We start from the raw sequence: 19,300 nt of genomic DNA, 5'->3' as shown, positions 1-19,300 counted from the left end.
CATCACAAATGAAACGCAAGCACTTAAATGGAACCCTCACAAAGTTAAAGATAGCAGATCCAAGAGGACCATGTTCTCATAGCTAGTATAATGATGTTATTATAATGCACAGCTTAAATCAGTATTCTTTTATTGATCCAACAAGTAAACAACAGCCACACCTTTTTTGAACCATTTGCTTTAAGCCAGTTAACTGAAGCATGGATATCTTTGACAGCACCTTGCCAATCAAGACCATCAAACAAGTGTTGAGCTTCAGCAACATCCAAACCGACCTTTCCCCGATACAAACTGATGCAAGAAGTGAAAAAGTACTCAACACTCAAATGAATCAAATAACTGTATGGCATAATCATGAGATTGTCAAACAACAATATTTAAAAACAAGCATATATATGTATACTCTGGGATAAGTGCTTTAAATCCAGGCCCAAGTTGAGAAATTTTCACAGCATGGTTCTTGATTTCAAAATCCACACCCCACCACTCTTGAAGCACAACAATGCCAGGAGCATCTTCTTTGCCAACCACATACACATCAAATGCCTGATTAATGATGAAAAGAGAAATGAATAATTAACTAAGAAAGGAGTTTATCTACAAGCTAACAATGCCTAAGAACTACCATAGTGCACAATGAAATAAAAGTATGACTATTCAGCTATATGGTGGACTTTGGGATGGGGATGGCAAGGAAGCTCCTTAAATTGTGATAATACAATGAGTTGACACACCTGGTCAAATTTTATCCTTAAATTTGTTAAAAAAAGAAGAATCTATTAGTGCATTTTCATTTCTCCTAGCATTTAAACATTATTAACATATCCCACAACCTTCAGATCTAGGAATATCACACACTCACCCCCCACATCAGATAACTTTCAGTGACGATCTCCAACTAAGTTGAATGCAATAGACCTAGGGTTATAGAATCTGTTGTTTGCAAATTTCTATTGTAATAGACGTGAACTGTAATTGGATGAATGGGTTGTACTGATGTAAATGGAAAACTATGGAATTAATGGAATGAAATGAGAAAAACAAAACTGATTAACTTCTGGTTATTTAAAGGATAACCAAACCTCTAAGAATAATTCTAATTTCATACAATTCAGATAATTCCCAATGGTAGCCTTACTATTTTGACAGATCCACTCATCTATTAATATTCAATAACTTAATACTATACCCATACATAGTACCAAGACATTTTAATCCAGCTTATAGTCCCATTCAATCAATACTCAATGAACTGCATCTGATCCCATACTGAACGTGGCGGCTGGCTCTGATACTCAATGATACAAATTTTGGGTAGAACTCACTCTTGAAAATCAGCTTATAAGGGGAGTGCTGAAAAACTTATATACACATGGTTAAGATTAGACTTAACCTATGTAAGACACTTGAGATAGTATCAGTGAAGCACTAATCCTAAGTTTTATTAATCTAAGGATGGATGAAAGGAAGGGTGGTGCTTAAAATTAGCTCCATCGATAAGTACTTATAATCAATAGCCAACCCTTTTACGCCATTCTTTCCGATACCCACACACATATTGAAAGACCAAAGACTTGATCCACAACCTTCATTTCTTGGAACAACACGGGTCACTTTCAATTATCTAGGTATTCTCAGCAGGTGTTTTTGCGCATCCGTGGAGCCAGAAAAGCTCAATCACTTCTTAAATAAACATTTAGAGGTAAAAATTCAGGATCATCTGCGAGGGCACAGGAAAAATCTAACATTTTTTGTTTATACATGATGCAGTTTTGATAAGTCATCCAATATGGCTATCATTTTCATTTCTTTCCGGTTTCTTTGCTTATACTTCAATACCTCCATACAAGATCATGGATGATAATCTATTGCTACATAATACACAAATGCAGCCATTCAATTATGGAAGGAGATCCAAACGTAATTCGGCTGCCAACAAATTCCTAATAACAATAGTAAAAAGAGAACACTCCCATTTATCAAAACTAAAAAAATAAATCTCATAAACCGACTTGAACACACGAAATTCTACTAAGAAAATACAAACCCATTAATCAAAACCACCAAATAACTCAAACCCATAAAACAAAATCCCTCACAAAATCAAAAGCAAAAAAATGAAGCACATTGTAGCTAGCGAAATGCAGCCATTCAATACCTCCATACAAGATCATGGATGATAGTCATCAATACATGATAGTCATCCAATATGGCTATCATTTTCATTTCTTTCCGGTTTCTTTGCTTATACTTCAATACCTCCATACAAGATCATGGATGATAATCAATTGCTACATAATACACAAATCCAGCCATTCAATTATGGAAGGAGATCCAAACGTAACTCGGCTGCCAACAAATTCCTAATAACAATATTAAAAAGAGAACACTCCCATTTATCAAAACTAAAAAAATAAATCTCATAAACCGACTTGAACACACGAAATTCTACTAAGAAAACACAAACCCATTAATCAAAACCACCAAATAACTCAAACCCATAAATCAAAATCCCTCGCAAAATCAAAAGCAAAAAAATGAAGCACATTGTAGCTAGCGAAAACTCACAGTGTCGTCCCTTTGAATCTGGATTTTCTTGAAGGCAGAGTCGGCCATGGAACGGACTTGAAAGCGAGGATGAGCAGAGGTCCGTAGGAGAGAGAAGGCTGTGGGCTTGGGGAAGAGTCTCGAAGCGGAAAATGTGCAAATAGAAGCCAACATTCTTCAATCCCACTACACCGTAGGGGTCATATATAGCTGGTTCTAGCAGGATCAACACGACATCGTTTCATTCGTTTCACCTTCAAAACGCGGTCGTCGTAGCTAACTTGGGATTGACTGACAGGATTAGACGGTGTCGTTGGAAACCACCAACCCTTGACGTGGATGTCATGCCGCGCTCGCCGGAGTTCCTACTCCGACTCCTCCAACGCTTTCCCAGACGTCCAAACCAAATCAATCAAATCCATTCACTGTTAATCTCCGAAGGTCACCTTCTCTATAACCCAAACGCTGCCTATACAAGTTTGAAATGGATGAGCACTCTCCTCTACAACGCTTTGACGAGAGCGTATCTCGGTCTTGGACAAGCCCACAAGACGCTTGTCCTCTTCACCCACATGCTTGCGCACCAAGCCCCTCCAAACAGCCACACCTTCCCTTCGATCATCAAAGCCGCAGCCTCTTCCTCTCCCTCTTTGGGGAAACCCCTTCACACCCAAGTCATTAAACATGGTGTTCTAATTGACCCGTTTGTTCAAACATCGTTTGTGGGCATGTATGCGCAACTCGGTGAAATATTCGACGCACGTAAGATGTTTGAGGAAATGTCGCAACCGTGTGTTGTTGCGTGCAATGCGATGCTTGATGCTTTTGGCAAGAATGGGGATATGGGGTCTGCTCTTTTGCTTTTTGAACGCATGCCTGAGAGAGATGTGGTTTCTTGGACGAGTGTTATTAATGGGTTTGGGAAGAATGGGTGTTTTAGTGAGGCGGTTAAGTTTTTTGAGAAGATGATGGCGCATGAGGATGTGATGGCATGTTTGGTAAAGCCTAATGAAGCTACATATGTTAGTGTGCTCTCTTCGTGTGCTAATTTAGATGGGGGAGGAGCTCTTTGTCGTGGAAAGCAAATTCATGGTTATGCAATTAGGAATGAGATTGAATTTACTGTTTTTACAGGGACAGCATTGATAGATCTTTATGGTAAGACGGGCTGTTTGAGAAGTGCACTAAATGTTTTCAACCAAATGGTGTTTAAGGAGGTTTGCACTTGGAATGCCATGATATCTTCACTGGCTGCCAATGGGAGAGAGGCAGAAGTTTTGGATATGCTTGAGAAGATGAAGGTGGAAGGGCAGCGTCCTAATGAGGTCACATTTGTTGCTGTTCTAACGGCCTGTGCTCGTGGCAAGCTCGTGGAGATGGGTTTGAAATTGTTTCAATCAATGCTGCATGAATTTGGGATTGCACCATTAATGGAACACTATGGATGCGTAGTTGATCTATTGGGCAGAGCAGGGCTACTTAAGGAAGCAACTGGTTTTATAAGAAGTATGCCTTTTGAGCCTGATGGTTCTGTGTTGGGGGCACTTTTTGGTGCTTGTAAGATTCATGGAGCCATTGAGCTAGGAAATGCAGTGGGCGAAAGACTGCTTGAACTGCAGCCCCGGCATTGTGGGAGATATGTGGCGTTATCGAACATCAATGCTGGGATGGAGAGATGGGATCATGCTGCTGATCTAAGGAAAGCAATGGTGGTGGCTGGAATTCAGAAAATTCCAGCCTATAGTTTGATTGACTGCATGTAAAAAGTTCGTACGTAGCACTTTTGGAGTCCCTACTGTGGTGGAAAATTTATATTGACAAAGAACTCAAGGGTGGAGCAGAGTCTATACGAGCATTTTTAGTAGACTTATAATAGCTATTATGAGCCATTTTTTTTATAGAAGAAGTGCTACAGAAAATAAATAGTGTCACATTATGGTGATAAAATATTGAGGGCAAACGTTTTTTTATTGTTTTATCCTCCTTTCTCAAACGCTATTATGAGCCTAAAGGCAGTGTAGTCACTTTTAGTACTTGGATATTTAGTAATTAATTAATTAATTAATTATTATTATTATTATTTTTTTTTCATTTAGAAATATTAAAAAAAGAAAAAGTAATGTAGTCATTAAGTAGTGAAATAACATTTAATAATATATAATTTATTACGAGTAAGGTTAGGAACCATCTTTTTATCCTCTTTTTAATCTCTTAAAGTTAATGGCTTTTAAAATCATCATTAAATTTTATATGAATCATAGTTAAATTTTGATCAAATGATAATTTTAAAAGCCACATTAGCTTTAAGAAAATAAAAAGAAGGTCTCTAACATTACTATATATATATATATATATACTTTGCCAACCTCGGAGATTTGAGTTCTGGGGTGGAACCCACACTCAAGCAACTGAAAAGCTACGAAACTTTTGTTGTTTCGTAGCATTACTCCCTCGGGGATTTGAGTTTATAGAATTGTCAATTTTGGCCGTCCAATCTCATTTAATTGTTTACAGAAAGCCACGTATTCCACTACAATTTAAATAATAAAATATTATTTAAATTTTTTTTAAAAATTAAAATTAAAATAAAATAATAAAAAAATGGGGTGGTCAGCCACCCTAGTTAAGCCATCCCTAACCGGTCGGTCTGGCCTTTTATTAGGGTGGCAGCCAACCCATTTTATTTTTATTTTATTTTATTTTTTATTTTCTTTATAAAATTTAAATAATATTTTATTATTTAAATTATAGTGGAACATGGGGCTCTCCATAAACTCTTGGATGAGATTGAACGAATTGACAATTTTAGAAACTCAAATCCCCCGTAGGATTTGAGGGGATCCTGGTCCTCCTCGCACGACACCATCTCCATTTGTTTCTTTAATTACTGCACCTTCTCAATTGTTTTATTCCTTCCTTTTCTTCCACAATGCTGAAATCTCCCCCCACCGACTCCTTTTGTATTATTTCTCCTTGCTTTTGTATATTCCTCTTTATCTCACACTTCATCCAGCACACTTACTAATTGAGAATGCATGTGACCGAGAGAGAGAGAGCGAGAGAGAGAGAGACTCAGAGAGCGACAGATAGAGGGAGATAAAGGGAGATAATGTGAAGGAGAGATGATGCGATTCAAAGAGAGGGATATGCCCAGGAAGAAGGAGAGATAGGGAAATCTAATTTTTATTGATAAAACTACCGGTTCATTGAAATTTGAAGGTAAATCTATTATTTCCTTTATTATTCTGTTTTATTTGGGTTTGGCTTGGTGTTGTGTTGACACTTGACGAGAATTGGGTTAGCTTTGGGTTTCCTGTCCTGCTATAATATGGATTAAGGTTATTAATAATTGAGATTGTATTTGAGAAATATAACTTTTAAGTTAAAAAAAATTTTTGAGCAAAAATTTTATTTTGTCAAAAGTGTATTTTGGCAATTTTTAAACTTTTTGAACCTTTAAAAGTGCTTTTAAATTTTTTACCAAACGAGTACTTTTTTCTTTAAACATACTTTTTGAGCGTTAAAAGTATTTTTAGTACTCTCAAACGCAATTCTAAACAAACTCTAAATAAGGGTTTAATAATCATTTTTTATTTTTATAGAATATATCTTACTATGAGGAATTGGCATAAATTGCTTTTTATGGTTTTTTTTAGAGCTAACTTAACCTTGTTACCAAACGGCCAGAAATTCCAACACTGAATCAGAATAAGAAAATCCTTACACTGAAATAATCCTATCCGTGCACTGGAATAGGGATTTCCACCGAGGCCTGCAACCAATCAGCACCGTTTCTTCCACAAACTAACCCTACGCAATGCCCGGGAAGCCTTACCACAGCCTCCAGACGCACGTCACACTACCGCTACCAGACCGCCGCTACCGGAGAGACGCAGTCATCCGACCACCGACTGCAGCCTCTTACCTCACAACCACTTGAAAAAAAAAAATCTGTTCACACCTCCGGCTGTTCGTCTCCTTTCTCGGTCCGGCGTAAAGAGTGTTGCAGCACCCCGCACCCCACCGTGACAGAAATCACAAATACCCACGTACAGCAGAAATCAACCACGCCTTTGCGCAACTTCTGTACAGGTAAACCACTCAAGAACGATGATTTACTGCTCCGTAGAAAAAACACTCCAAAAACGAACTGCTTTGATACCAAATGGTAAGAACCCGAACAGTTATCAACTAAAATCGGAGAAAAACTGAGAAAGTTATGGTTGGTGTTTGGCAAACACCTTTCTCCCCTTCTCTTATTTTATAAAAATGTCAACTTCAAAATATTTCAACTTTTTTCAGATTTATAACACAACAACCACTTATTATTCAAACAACAAAATTCACGGTAAAACAATTTTTTTTTTTTTTTACAAAAAATTATAAACTTCTTTTCACTTTATATCAAATCAATCCCATTTTATTACTATTAAAAAAATGGCTCACTTCAAAAAGGTTTACCAAAGAGACACCTCCTTCGCATTGCTTTTTATAGAGTAGAAAATAAACATAATTTTAGTAGCAATATGAATTAATCAGGAAAAGAAATCCTAACCTAGTTGGGAAATGATTAATTATTTAATAAGGATATAAATTGAGGTGCCTAACACACCACCACTGAGAATTTTAGTTGCAGTGATTCTCAAAAGCTTATGTGCTTGCAGCATTGTGCCCACAACCTGTTTGAATTATTGTCTTCTCAAAAGCATCTTAAGGGCTTCAGGAATTGTTTTTTCTTCCTGTTTGGATAACAGCTCGAACAAAAAAAAAAAAAAGCACAAAAATTTCCAGATGAAGAAAATTTAAATAGTTAGGAATTCATATACAGAGCTCTCAAAAAAAAAAGTGATTGATAATGAATAAATTAAAGTATAACAAGGAGTTAAATTTTGTTCCTTGAGCAGAAAATTCTTGTGTTCAAGAGTGGCATTTGGAATGATAAAGACTTTGGTCCATCCTTGCAAAGTATGTATCATCTTCTTAAGAAACTCTTTTCTTATGTGCATTTGATCTTTCCTTCTAAAGAATGTATAATCTTTGTCATGGACCGTGCTCGCATGAGAGAACGGTATTTTTCAAATCCTTCGATGAAGTTGAGATTGTGTTGATAATCTTTTACTGTCAACTCGAATTGACCTATGGGGTTTTGATATTCAGATGAAAAGAACATATACTTTACTCTCTGCGTATATTCCTTCCTTGTCTGTTCTTATGTTAAATGCTCAATTGGTGTGGTTTACTTGTCATGTTTGACTACTTTTCCCTCATTTGTTGTAGAAATGAAGCATAAATGAAAGCTGCTGCCTAGTTCATTAGAATATCTCACTGAAATTTAACGTGAAAAATAGAAAGTGAAAAGGAAAAGGGTACCGAGATCTTACTTTGCATTGTAGTTTTGGTATACTGCTAATAGTGGCATTTGTATCCTTTGAAATGCATATTCCATGCTGCTGGATAGAATAATTTCCCCCCCTTCTTCCTGGGTCTAAATGTATTTACTTGTATACGACAAGTTATTGTAGTCTAGTTTGAAGAACAATGAGGGAATTTTTATTAAATGTCTTGTCCATTTCTAACCACAAAGGTTAAAGCTTATAATAAGTATGAGTGCAGGGTAATTTTGCCCCTACGTAGCTCTGTCATTTTGGATGTGATGAAACTTCATACTTCTGTTTGTCTTCTGTTTCTTATAAATTTGTTGTAATATAGGCATTGCAATTCCCTGTGGGAAAGATTCAAGGGCCTGTGGGAAAGATTCAAGGGCCTAAGCAATTAAGGTCCAAAGAACCTAAGATGGAGCTCACTCTAGCACAACCTGATGACTGGCATCTTCACCTTCGCGATGGTGATCTTCTTGAAGCTGTTGTCTCTCACAGGTCATTTGTACTTAACTGGCTAATCTGTTTTGGCTGACTTGCATATTTTTGCCTTTTTTTTGGGATAGGTCTCCTGACTGTGAATATGAATTGAATTCTGTTGAATAAATACCAACACAATTTGAGTTCTCTTGAATAATATTTTATTGAATATGTTAGATTAACTTTGTTCTCAATGTTTATGATTGTTCATCTTGTCTCATAACTATTACACCTACAGCGCAAGTCACTTTGGAAGGGCGATAGTGATGCCAAATCTGAATCCCCCCATCACAACCACAGCTGCTGCTGTGGCTTATCGAGAATCAATCTTGAAACTTCTGCCTGCCAATAGCAACTTCACTCCGCTTATGACACTTTATTTGACAGATACGACAAGTCCAATAGAGATCAAGCTTGCAAGTGAGTCGTATTTAAAATATGCAACTGGGACATTGTTAATTGATTTACACTTGGATGATTATTTTCAGGCTTACAATTATCATTACGATTTTACTCACGACTCAAGCCATTTCAAATGCAATTAATTGGTGGTTCACTTTTCTGTTCATGAATCCCCTTTGCTTGAAAACATAGTATTCTGATATGAAATTGCCTCTGCTGTTGTTGTTGTTTGATCAATTTGGAAGAAATTAAATATTAAAGATTTTAAGAGAGAAAGTTAAATATAGGAGCATATAATAGCTTAATAGTTTTGTTTTGTGCTTGACAATTTATTTGTCGATGAGATTGGTGTTAAGTGTTGACATGTATTTGATTGTGGCATGCGTTGAAATCCTCCACAGGCGTATGGACATCTTATCATCCATGAGAGAATAACTCTTTTAGGATCAATATGGTGACTTTGTCTTTTTGTGGAGATTGCAGGCTTAGAACTTTGTCGGGAATAAGGATATAGCTGAACTGCAGCTTATTAACAACTTTTCCTCCTTGAGAGCATCTTTTTAATATCTTCTTATTGTTGTATGAAGATTAAATTCTAGCTGTTTATTTGTAAGGCATATGCTGGCTGCTTCCTGTTGTCTTTTCTTAAATTTTGTTTTATTTATTAACTGAAGTAAAGTCTGCCTTCCACCCTCTATTTTCGCTCAATACTGAGTTCATGAATGCTGGCTGCATTGACAGGAAGAAGTGGGGCTGTTTTTGCTGTGAAGTTGTACCCTGCTGGTGCTACAACAAATTCTCAAGATGGAGTTACGGATCTTTTTGGGAGATGCCTACCTGTCCTTGAGGAGATGGTTGAACAGAATATGCCTTTGTTGGTAATTTCACCATATTAACTTACTTCTAAAGCTTCAGTGAAACAACTACTTCCTTTTGCTCATTATGCTAGGCTCCGTTCAGCATTAACTTCTGATCCTTGTCTATGTTGTCATGCATGTCTTTAACAGACAAAGAAAAGGCATTATTCAAACATTACTTCAAAACTCTTATGAGGTCACAACATTCTTATCTTATGGTTTATAATTCTGTGGGAGTTGATAATGTCTCAACACATTTGGCAAAAAACACTCATCTAGAATGTTCAAATTGCAAGAAGCATCGTCACGCTTCACTGTCCTAAAATTACCTTTTATGTAAGTTTGAGCTTCTTCCAACCATAAGTGGGTAGGCTGCTTAGAGCATTACATAAACTAAGCAAAATCCAAATTGCTTTTAGGTAGAACACTGCAACATGCTTCCCTTGTGATGCTTACCCATCTATAGAAGGTGTTGATTTACATATAAACTTCTCTATTTGTATATGCTTCTTTATTCACAGGTTCATGGGGAGGTTACAAATCCTGATGTTGACATATTTGATCGTGAGAAGGTCTTCATTGAAACTGTTTTAGAACCTTTAGTCCAGAGGCTTCCGCAACTGAAGGTAGTGATGGAACACATCACCACCATGGATGCTGTTAGGTTTGTTGAGTCCTCCAAAGAAGGTACCTTTAATCGCTTTCATTATCAAGTTTTTGCCATTCGTCTCCGTTTCCTTTATTCCATTTCTAGATGCATGAATTATATCTTGCTTTAAATTTTAGGATCTGTAGCTGCAACTGTTACCCCACAGCATCTTCTTCTCAATAGAAATGCCCTCTTTCAAGGGGGATTGCAGCCGCATAATTACTGCCTTCCAGTACTCAAGAGGGAGATCCACAGTACGTTGCATTCAATATTTTCTATTTTCCACAAAGCTGCAATTACCTATCACTTTCTCTATATGTACCATCAAACTTCTTGATTTCTATTTTGTTATGTACTTTGAATAACATGAACTTGTTCTGGATAGAGTATGCTTAGTATCTTGGAGATGGCAGTCACATTGGTCCTGATGTCTGAGATGCCTGATGCTGCTGACCTGGTGTTGTAAATACAAGATGATCATTAATTGTGTTTCAATGCCCAAAATAGCATCTGAAATGTGGAGTAGTTTTTGAGAAATAATCTTTTTTTTTGATAAATAATTCATTTCATTGGAAAGCCCAGAGGGGGGCAACCCTAATACATAAGAAGTATGCAAAAAAGTCCCCTTTACAAGCTAAAAGAAAAACAAAAATCCATAAAATCAGAAAAGTTAGAAAATTGAGAGATATTATGCACCACAGTCCAACTAAAAAGCGATTTGACTAGGTTGTTCTTGAGCTCTTCCCTTGTCTTCTCATGATCTTCAAAATATCTAGCATTCCACTCTCTCCATATATTTCACACTAAGCACCACGGACCTAAAACTGAACATCTACCCACCTGACCTCGCCAACAATCTAATACATGAACCACCCTTCCATGATCACCTAATGGACTTCGAATAGGGTAATGATCACATTCCATACTTCTCTTGCAACTTTGCAATGGAGTAAGATGATCAATAGATTCTCCGCCCCTCTTATACATGGAACACCATTCCACCATTAAGATTCCTCTCTTCCTCATATTGTCCAATGTCAAAATATTCCCATGAGCTGCTGTCCACACAAAAAGTTCTGTGAAATCATTATAGGTTGTTTTTGTTGGAGTGATAAGACTAGGTTGTTCAGGTGATTGATCTAGGCGGTTGATTTTTCAGTTATTGATTAATAATATCTAACAAATCACATAGTTTAGGAACTCAGCAATTCATTATTCTGGATTTTAATAAGCGATTCTCCTTGTGGCTATGTTATATGGGCTTATTCATTTGCTCCTCATCTAGGACAGGCTATTGTTGCCGCTGTGACTAGTGGAAGTAATAGATTTTTCCTCGGAACTGATAGTGCTCCTCATGAGAGACGAAGAAAAGAGTGCCCTTGTGGATGTGCTGGTATATTCAATGCTCCAGTTGCCCTATCACTATATGCAAAGGTCTTTGAAGAGGTAACTCTTTTCATTGTTTGGTGTATCTGTCATAAATTTCTTGTTGGTGCTAATTCTTCCTACTCTCATTTTTGTATATTCCTTTTCTCTCTCTTTTTGGTCCAATTGTGATTGAAGAAACCTGAACTTGATTTCAGACCTTAGTCTATCTTTTCCCCATGTCTGGCTGGGCACCACCTTAACCATTGTCATAGAAACTCTAGGGATGTTTGGACCTCCAGCTCTCTTAATAGCAGTTAACTGGTCAGGGTTGGCTTTTGGAAAGAGGAGGGTGGGTTTTCCTTCTTTGGAGCTAAAAAAATCCAACATTTATCAGGAAAAGACATTCCAGCACATGATAAACGAACTTGTAAAAAAACCTAAAACTTACTATAACTCTGGAATTTGATGTGGCATGCATAATATGGAAAGATATGTCTTTTGGAGGGAGAAGAATTATGTTTTCTACTTCTTTCTGAACTATGGTTTTTAATCTCTGGAAAGTGAAGGAAGCAGGTTTATCCATTGAAATTAATTGAGCCTCTTGTTGTTGCATTCATGCTTATTTCTCCCTTGTAGTCAGTCCTCTGTTCCAAACTTTGATGCATCTGGTATTTGGAATACATAAGCTGCATTTGGGATGTTAATTTCTCTGTTCCAAACATATGGCAGGCTGGAAACAGTCGTTATTGTCTAAGGGTGGGAGAGTTACCCTAATCAAGAGCACCCTTGCTAATATTCCTATGTACTATATGTCTTTATTCAAGCTCCCAGTGAGAGTTGCTAATTGCATTGAGAAGTTACAACGTGACTTTCTATGGGGTGGAGTAGTTGAAGAATTCAAGTATTACCGGGTGAAGTGGTCCAAGGTATGCTCTCCAATTACAATAGGCGGGCTTGGCATAAGGAAGTTGGTGGATTTCAACTGGGCTTTATTAGTCAAATGGTTGTGGTGCTATGGGCATAAGAGAGGCGTGGTGGAGAGTAGTGGTGGATGACAAATATGGGAGTATGTGGGGTGTTTGGTGCACCTGTTTCCACACAGAAGTGTCGGGGGTGAGTCTGTGGAAGAATACCAGTCTAGGGTGGGAGATTTTCTCTAGACATACTAGACTAGTGATTGGGGATGGGACCAGGGTTCGGTTCTGGCATGATCGGTGGTGTGGGGATACGAATCTTAAAGATGACTTCCCAGTGCTTTTTAGTATTGCTCGTGAGAAGGATGCTTCGGTGGCAGCCAATGTGGAGTTATTAGGTGGAGCTTATCAGTGGAATGTAAGCTTTTACGGAGAGGCTCATGATTGGGAGGTGGAAGTCTTTGCTTCTTTTTTTTCAGAGGTTGCATACAGTCATAATTCGAATGGGGAGCGAAGACAAATTGTGGTGGATTCCCTCCAAAAAAGGAATGTTTAAGGTCAAAGATTTCTTTGGAGCCCTGTTCAATGTGGAAGGTAGCGGTTTTCCTTGGAAGAGTGTGCGGAGGACCAAGGCTCCCCCTAGGGCAGCTTTCTTTGTGTGGTTGGTGGCACTAGGGAAAATTCTTACTCTAGATAATCTAAGGAAGAGGCAGGTGATTGTCATTAATAGATGCTGCATGTGCAAGAAATATGTAGAGTCGGTAGATCATTTACTCCACTGCGAGGTCGCCCATGCATTGTGGAGCGATATCTTTAGTCGGCTTGGTCTGTTTTGGGTCATGCCTAGATGTGTTTTTGACTTGTGCGCTTGCTGGTGTTCCACTGGAAGGACTAGCTAGGAGTGCTGTGGTTTGGAAAATGGTGCCTATTTGTATTTTTTGGACGATATGGCGGGAGAGAAACAATAGGTATTTCGAGGATTTGGAAAGCTCTATGGAAGAAATTTTAGCCTCTTTGTTGCATTCCTTGTATTTGTGGATTGTGGCATACCTTTCCCTTATGTCACTTAGCTATGCGGATTTTTTTACCCACTTCTCTTTTTCTAGTTAGGTGTTCCTCTTGTATATATCCAATGTACTTTTGGGGTGCCTTACGCTTTTTAATAAAACATTCTTATTACTTATCAAAAAAATTTCTCTAAATTAGTATATGATATGATGAACCTTGTTTGCAATTGATCAAATACTTGAGATAATACTTTTTATGCTCCACTCTAAGCAATACTTACAGATCGTGGCAGTGTTGGCATGAAAACTTCCAATTATGGATATCATATTAGATTCATTTACTAGTCAATTACATATTTCAGGTAGGTGCGCTTGACAAGCTAGAGGCATTTACAAGCTTCAATGGACCAGACTTCTATGGGCTTCCAAGAAGCACATCAAAAATAAAAATGGTCAGGACTCCATGGAAGGTACCGGAGTCTTTCTCCTTTTCATTTGGAGATATCATTCCAATGTTTGCGGGCGAAACACTTGAATGGCGGCCATCCTCCAATTGATACAAATTTGTACTACCAGACAATGACTTTGGTACTTTCTTTGTCCCACATTTATCGTGCTATGTCGATAGACTGGTTTCATGGAATTCTTCATTCACATAATGCTTCCACACTAAAAACTAGAAGTAGACCAAATTCAATCCTCATTAAAGTTGTAATGTGATATGCAGTTTATCATTAAAAACAAAACAAAAGTAACAAAGCGTTCTGATCCTGTGTTTAGTTATATAAATTGATTTTAGTTATCAATTTCTGACACACTATCTTTTATCCTATAGAATTAAAATGATTATATTTTCTCAGGTTTTTTCAAATATTCAATTAAAGTTCTCAATTAGCAACTATGTTGCTATAAAGTTCAGCATGTAGAATCGAATATTTTGCATCTACTTTCTATGCTGTCTTTTGATGCAAGTATCCTCTTTCCAAGCCTGATATGGATCATTTAAAGCATCTACTCTAGAGTTGAAAGATAATTGACATTTTGGTGACTACTACAAGCTACCTAGTGAATAGCCATCTATCTACCTTGTATTTTTCAGTAGGTATTAGTTAGTGGTGTTTGCCTGCATCTCTTATGAGTAATCAGCACAGCCACTAAAGGTAGCTGCAGCGAGGTTTTTCCAAGGTTGCAACGATGCAGCATCTTTCTTAAGCAAAGATTTTGTGCGTGTATAGCAAATTGAAGTTGGCCCTGGGGTAGCCCTCCCATTGCATGGCAGCATCTATACAAAATCCATTGGACATAATACCCCCATACTTTCTGGATGTGGTTGGATTCAAAACTCAAATCCCAGATATTATGCATTATGCAGTGCATTGCAGAAATTGCAGTGAACTCTCAAATTATTATGGGATCTGATGCCATCTGCCCTGGTCAATTTCGTTCTGGGAACTAGACAATCACCTCCCCAGGTTGAATATTTGAATTGGTAACTCTCCAAACTATTAAATTGGCATTTGGTACAAAGAACTGCCAAATCAAACAGTGGTTTGGGCTCCACGCCCCCAGGTGGAACCAGAGGCTCTTGCATTGCCATAATGGATTTCAGGTGAAGTTGTCACCCCATAAGCTAATGTATTAGCTACGGAATGCTTCTTTTTGAATTTATATTAGGATGCAGAAATAGACATGTTGGATGAGAGAATTGATTACTATTTTCCTATTCGGGTTGCATATATAGTTAAAAGAAGATATTCTTACCTTGTTAGGTTACAAGTTTGAAGGTAAATGCGGATACATGTAGGGCTGTGCAAACCACTGAGTTTTTGACCACTATCCTGTCATCAACCCAGTTCCAACCCACATTGGTCGGCTTCTGAAGGCAGGCGGAGGCAGGGTCAAATTTGGCTTCAGATTTCTGACAAAACTTGGAGTCAAAGTAAAAAACCTTTCTAGATTTTCGACTTTTTCTGACCTGATCCCGCTTTTTTATTTATTTTAATTTTAATAAAACGACATTGCTTTGGGTAAAGTCCAAAAGAAGTCATTTTGAAGAAGCTATAAACTCCTTTAAAAGCCTATATGATTGTACTTGCACCATTTTAAGGCTTGTTCTCTCTCACTTCGACTTTATCGAATTGTCTTCTTGGCCTCCTTTGAAGTCAAATCTCTCACTCCCAAAAGTCTCTTTGCCAGACGAAGATGAATATCTAGATTCATAGGAATCTGGGCGAAGATTAGGCCCTGTTTGTTTTGACGAAAACCTTTTATGGTTTTCCCTATTTTCTAGTTATTGGTACGACCGAAAATCTTGGTCAAACCAAAATCATTTTTGGTTGACCAGGGAAATATGCTTTAACTGGGGTAAAATGGTATTTTTCTTTTTTTTTTTTCATAAACCATTTTTCCTTGATAGTCTTGCTCAACCTGACCTTCTCCTTCACGCTCAACCCACACACCCGACCTTTTCCTTGCTCAACTTCAAAGTCTCATTCTCTCTCTACTTCACACAGCTCCTTCACTCTCAAGGATCTTGTCTCTCTTCGGCTTCTGCATCTCAGGTACTTTGGTCTCGGAATGTTTTTTTGATATCCAGTAACCAAAGTATTTATGGTTGTGAATCCAGTCTATTAATTTTCTTCTGATTTTCTGCGATTGGGTTTAGCGTCCCTGTTGGGCTTCAATTTCTCGCTATTTTTTTATTCCCGTTTTTGGGCATTTCATATTGATGAGTAGAAAGGGCTATTTCATATTGATTCCGGTTTTTGGATTCCGATTTGTGAAATGGGGTAGAGATATGAAAATCTTTAGATCTGTGTTTTTTGACTGTTCATATGCACGTTCGATATCTGTTGATGGTCCGTAGCCTATAATTGGGTTTGTTATCCGGTAGAGAAATTGTGTTGTAGTCTAAAGTTTAGGTTTTGCTGACTTTGTTGAAGTGAATTTGGGTGAGTTTTCTGCAGATAGTTGGATATTGCATGCAAAGCTCTGATTTTACCTTATTGATTTTGCATTTGCATGAATTATGTAATCAGAGTTTTTAAATTGAGTATTACATAAGGTTGTATGGATGCAGATATAGGTTCTTTGCTATATTATTAGGGGACTATTGGTTTCATAATCTTTTCATAGTGTTCATGGTATGGTGTCATGTTCAGCTCTATCTATGTGGTTATGTTAATTGCCATAATACTTTATAGTTGGTTGAACTTCTTTTTTGGTCCCTTAATTTTTCTTTCATCCCTGAACAATTTAAAAGGGCATTATATCATCTTTTTATAGCTTAGATCATTCACTAACAACTCTGAGGTTTGCTTTTGAAAAGGTGTTTTCTGTGTCTTTTATTTTATTATTTTTTTTTTTTTTTATGGTTATTTGCAATGCCTGTTGGATGATTGAAACAAGGGGCTTCAATGGATGTTTGGGATGCTTTAGTAGTGTTATCAAGCTAGATATCTTAGATAAGAGGATTGTTAGTTTTAGTCATCCCTGCAGCATTATGCTTTCTTAAACGCAGAGCCTCTGTGTTTTTTTTTTTTTTTTTTTTTTTTTTTTTTTTATCCAGATTCTGCTAAAAAAGATTGGATTCTTCTTTATTCAGTTTAGCTTCAGGGAAAGCCCAAAAGAAAATTAAAAAAGATGTCGTAAAATCCACTTATCTTGTTTCCGTCGGAGAAGATTTTTGTTGTTAACATGGTATAAGCTGCTTGGTCTTTTTCCTTTGCTTAATGAAACAAAGCAAGGAAAAAGACCAAGCAGCTCACTGTTGGTCTTTCATTCCAAATTTAACTAAACCTTTATTGTGTAACTTTTGTTTTCTTACTTACTGCTTCTCTCACTTGGGATTGGCTCCACTTTTGTGTTTCGTAGATGGATGAAGAAAATCGTACAACAGTTTTCGCCATAGTTGCATCTATCCTTGATGTGCGATGAGAAGGTTGCAAGAGCATTTTTGGGAAATAATGTTAGATTTAGAAAGATTTGGTTGGACAAATTCTTCAGCAACCACAGAGATTAGAACTTGCGAATGATCCATATGTAGTAGAATACTAACTTGATTGTAATATTTGTGATTAAGCTTGAATGGTAATATTTATGATTGAACTTTTGTCGGTAGTTTGATTGTATGGTTGGATGTTATTTATGGATGTCTCAACTTGAAAATATATGATCATTTTTAGTCAATGTGTGTATTTTATTTTGACATCATTTTTAGGTTGCTTTTTTTTTAAAAAAAAAAAAAAAAAAAATTGTCTTATATTAATACTTTTATGTTGTGAATAAAATTTGATATTTGTAGGTTAACATAATTGACTGAAAATATTATAAAGAAAAAATTACTCATTTTCCGTATGAGCCAAATGCTGAAATATATTTTCAGCTGAAATCATTTTCTTGAAAGATCATTGTGTTGACAACATTTTCTCCTATACTTTTGTAAAAAATATTTATGATTTTTGTTTTCTCAAACTAATTTCCTCAAAATCTGTCTATTAAATTAACATGTTTTTAAACTGTTTGAGTCTCATATACATTTTTAAACTCACATGTTCTAAAAATAGATGTTAGTTTAATAGACTGAGTTGAATAAATTTCTAACAAAATTAAGGCTTTGTTTGTTTTGTTGTAAAATGGTTTATGAAAAATATTTTTCATATTTTTTGTTGTTTGGTACTATGAGAAATAATAGTGAACCAAAAAATTTTCTTTAATTTTTGTAAAATGGTTTTCACTTTTTAAAACCGTAAATTATTTGGAAGCTGGAGGAAAAATTATTTGGTTGCTTAAATTTGATAACACTCAAATGTTATATATATAGGAAAAAGTGTACATACTACCTCACACTACCGTTTAATTGACAATGTCATTTTTCAAATTTTCAATTGCGACATTCCAATCCACCCTTAATAAAATTAAATAATAAAAAAAAACAAAAAACTATAAATTAAAAAAAAAAAATGAAAAAGAGGGAGTCGAAATAAAAAATAATAAAAAAAATTCTTAAAGAAAAAGATTATTATTATTATTATTATTATTATTTTATATATATAGGAGTATTTGTGTTTTACCGACAAAAATTTAGAGTTGTTTTTGTCTTTTTGATGGCCTTGGGAAAATATTATCAATTTTTTGATAGTTTTGTGTGTTGAGTCCACGTGACTGTTTTTGCCTTGGTTGTTATTGCGTTGGTGGCGCCGACTTCCACCCTGGTGGCTGCAGTCGTCAGAGTGGTGGTCACGATTTTCTTGCTCCTCCGAATTGGGTTGACAGAATGAGATTGTTCAAGGAAACGGAGGCACAGCTCCTCATTTTGTTAAACTAGACGTGCCATCTGTGCTTTCGGGGACGCGATACGCTCCCTATCTCCCTCGTTTTGGGGAGCCAGTGGTGGCCTTTGGTTGGCTTGGATAGCTGATTCTTTGCGGCGTTGGGCTTGGCTTCTGGACCTTGTGTTCACCATTATGACTGATTTTTGATTTCGTAAGAACGATTTGTCGTTCCCGTAGACGTCGCCAAACTATTGGTACAGTTTTTTCGGTATGGTGGACCCAAGGGCAGATCGGTAATATTGAGCTGGTACTTTCTTTCTTTCCTGCAAAATAACAATACTCGTTAAGAGGATGCGCCGAGTGGTGGCCGGGACGTTTCTCCTCCGATGCTTAAGTTAGTGTTTGTGTAAACTCAGTATAGAGCT

At 36.8% G+C, this 19,300-nt stretch overlaps 3 protein-coding genes across 5 annotated transcripts; 2 read left to right on the top strand and 1 right to left on the bottom strand.

Annotated features, from left to right (window-relative positions):
- Window positions 1-113: 113 nt before the first annotated feature.
- Window positions 114-2,754, bottom strand: LOC132181552 (uncharacterized). The gene is made up of 3 exons (XM_059594805.1): window positions 2,569-2,754; window positions 404-546; window positions 114-291 (listed from the first exon to the last, which is right to left on the bottom strand). Exons 1-3 carry the CDS (start codon window positions 2,719-2,721, stop codon window positions 114-116), a joined length of 474 nt encoding a protein of 157 aa, XP_059450788.1. The 5' UTR covers window positions 2,722-2,754.
- A 98-nt stretch (window positions 2,755-2,852) lies between these two features.
- On the top strand, window positions 2,853-4,499 carry LOC132181336 (putative pentatricopeptide repeat-containing protein At1g10330). Its single transcript, XM_059594517.1, has one exon. It carries the CDS (start codon window positions 2,892-2,894, stop codon window positions 4,308-4,310), a length of 1,419 nt encoding a protein of 472 aa, XP_059450500.1. The 5' UTR covers window positions 2,853-2,891; the 3' UTR covers window positions 4,311-4,499.
- A 1,860-nt stretch (window positions 4,500-6,359) lies between these two features.
- Window positions 6,360-17,721, top strand: LOC132181120 (dihydroorotase, mitochondrial-like). Of its 3 annotated transcripts, XR_009440222.1 has the most exons (11): window positions 6,360-6,639; window positions 7,452-7,512; window positions 8,257-8,423; window positions 8,644-8,825; window positions 9,549-9,685; window positions 10,186-10,351; window positions 10,451-10,567; window positions 11,599-11,759; window positions 13,965-14,190; window positions 16,116-16,163; window positions 17,476-17,721. XR_009440222.1 is itself a non-coding variant. In XM_059594196.1 (10 exons), the coding sequence occupies exons 2-9, from the start codon at window positions 7,483-7,485 to the stop codon at window positions 14,157-14,159; spliced, it is 1,155 nt and encodes a 384-aa protein (XP_059450179.1). In that variant the 5' UTR covers window positions 6,361-6,639; window positions 7,452-7,482; the 3' UTR covers window positions 14,160-14,190; window positions 17,476-17,721. The 3 variants fall into 3 exon arrangements, 2 of the variants coding, with proteins under 2 accessions (XP_059450179.1, XP_059450180.1); XM_059594196.1 differs by lacking the exon at window positions 16,116-16,163 and having other exon boundaries at window positions 6,361-6,639; XM_059594197.1 differs by lacking the exons at window positions 7,452-7,512; window positions 16,116-16,163 and having other exon boundaries at window positions 6,362-6,639.
- Window positions 17,722-19,300: the final 1,579 nt, after the last annotated feature.

This window comes from Corylus avellana, chromosome ca5 (genome assembly GCF_901000735.1).
Source record: "Corylus avellana chromosome ca5, CavTom2PMs-1.0".
NCBI classification, from domain to species: domain Eukaryota; kingdom Viridiplantae; phylum Streptophyta; class Magnoliopsida; order Fagales; family Betulaceae; genus Corylus; species Corylus avellana.
This window is presented reverse-complemented; position numbering and strand designations above follow the sequence as displayed.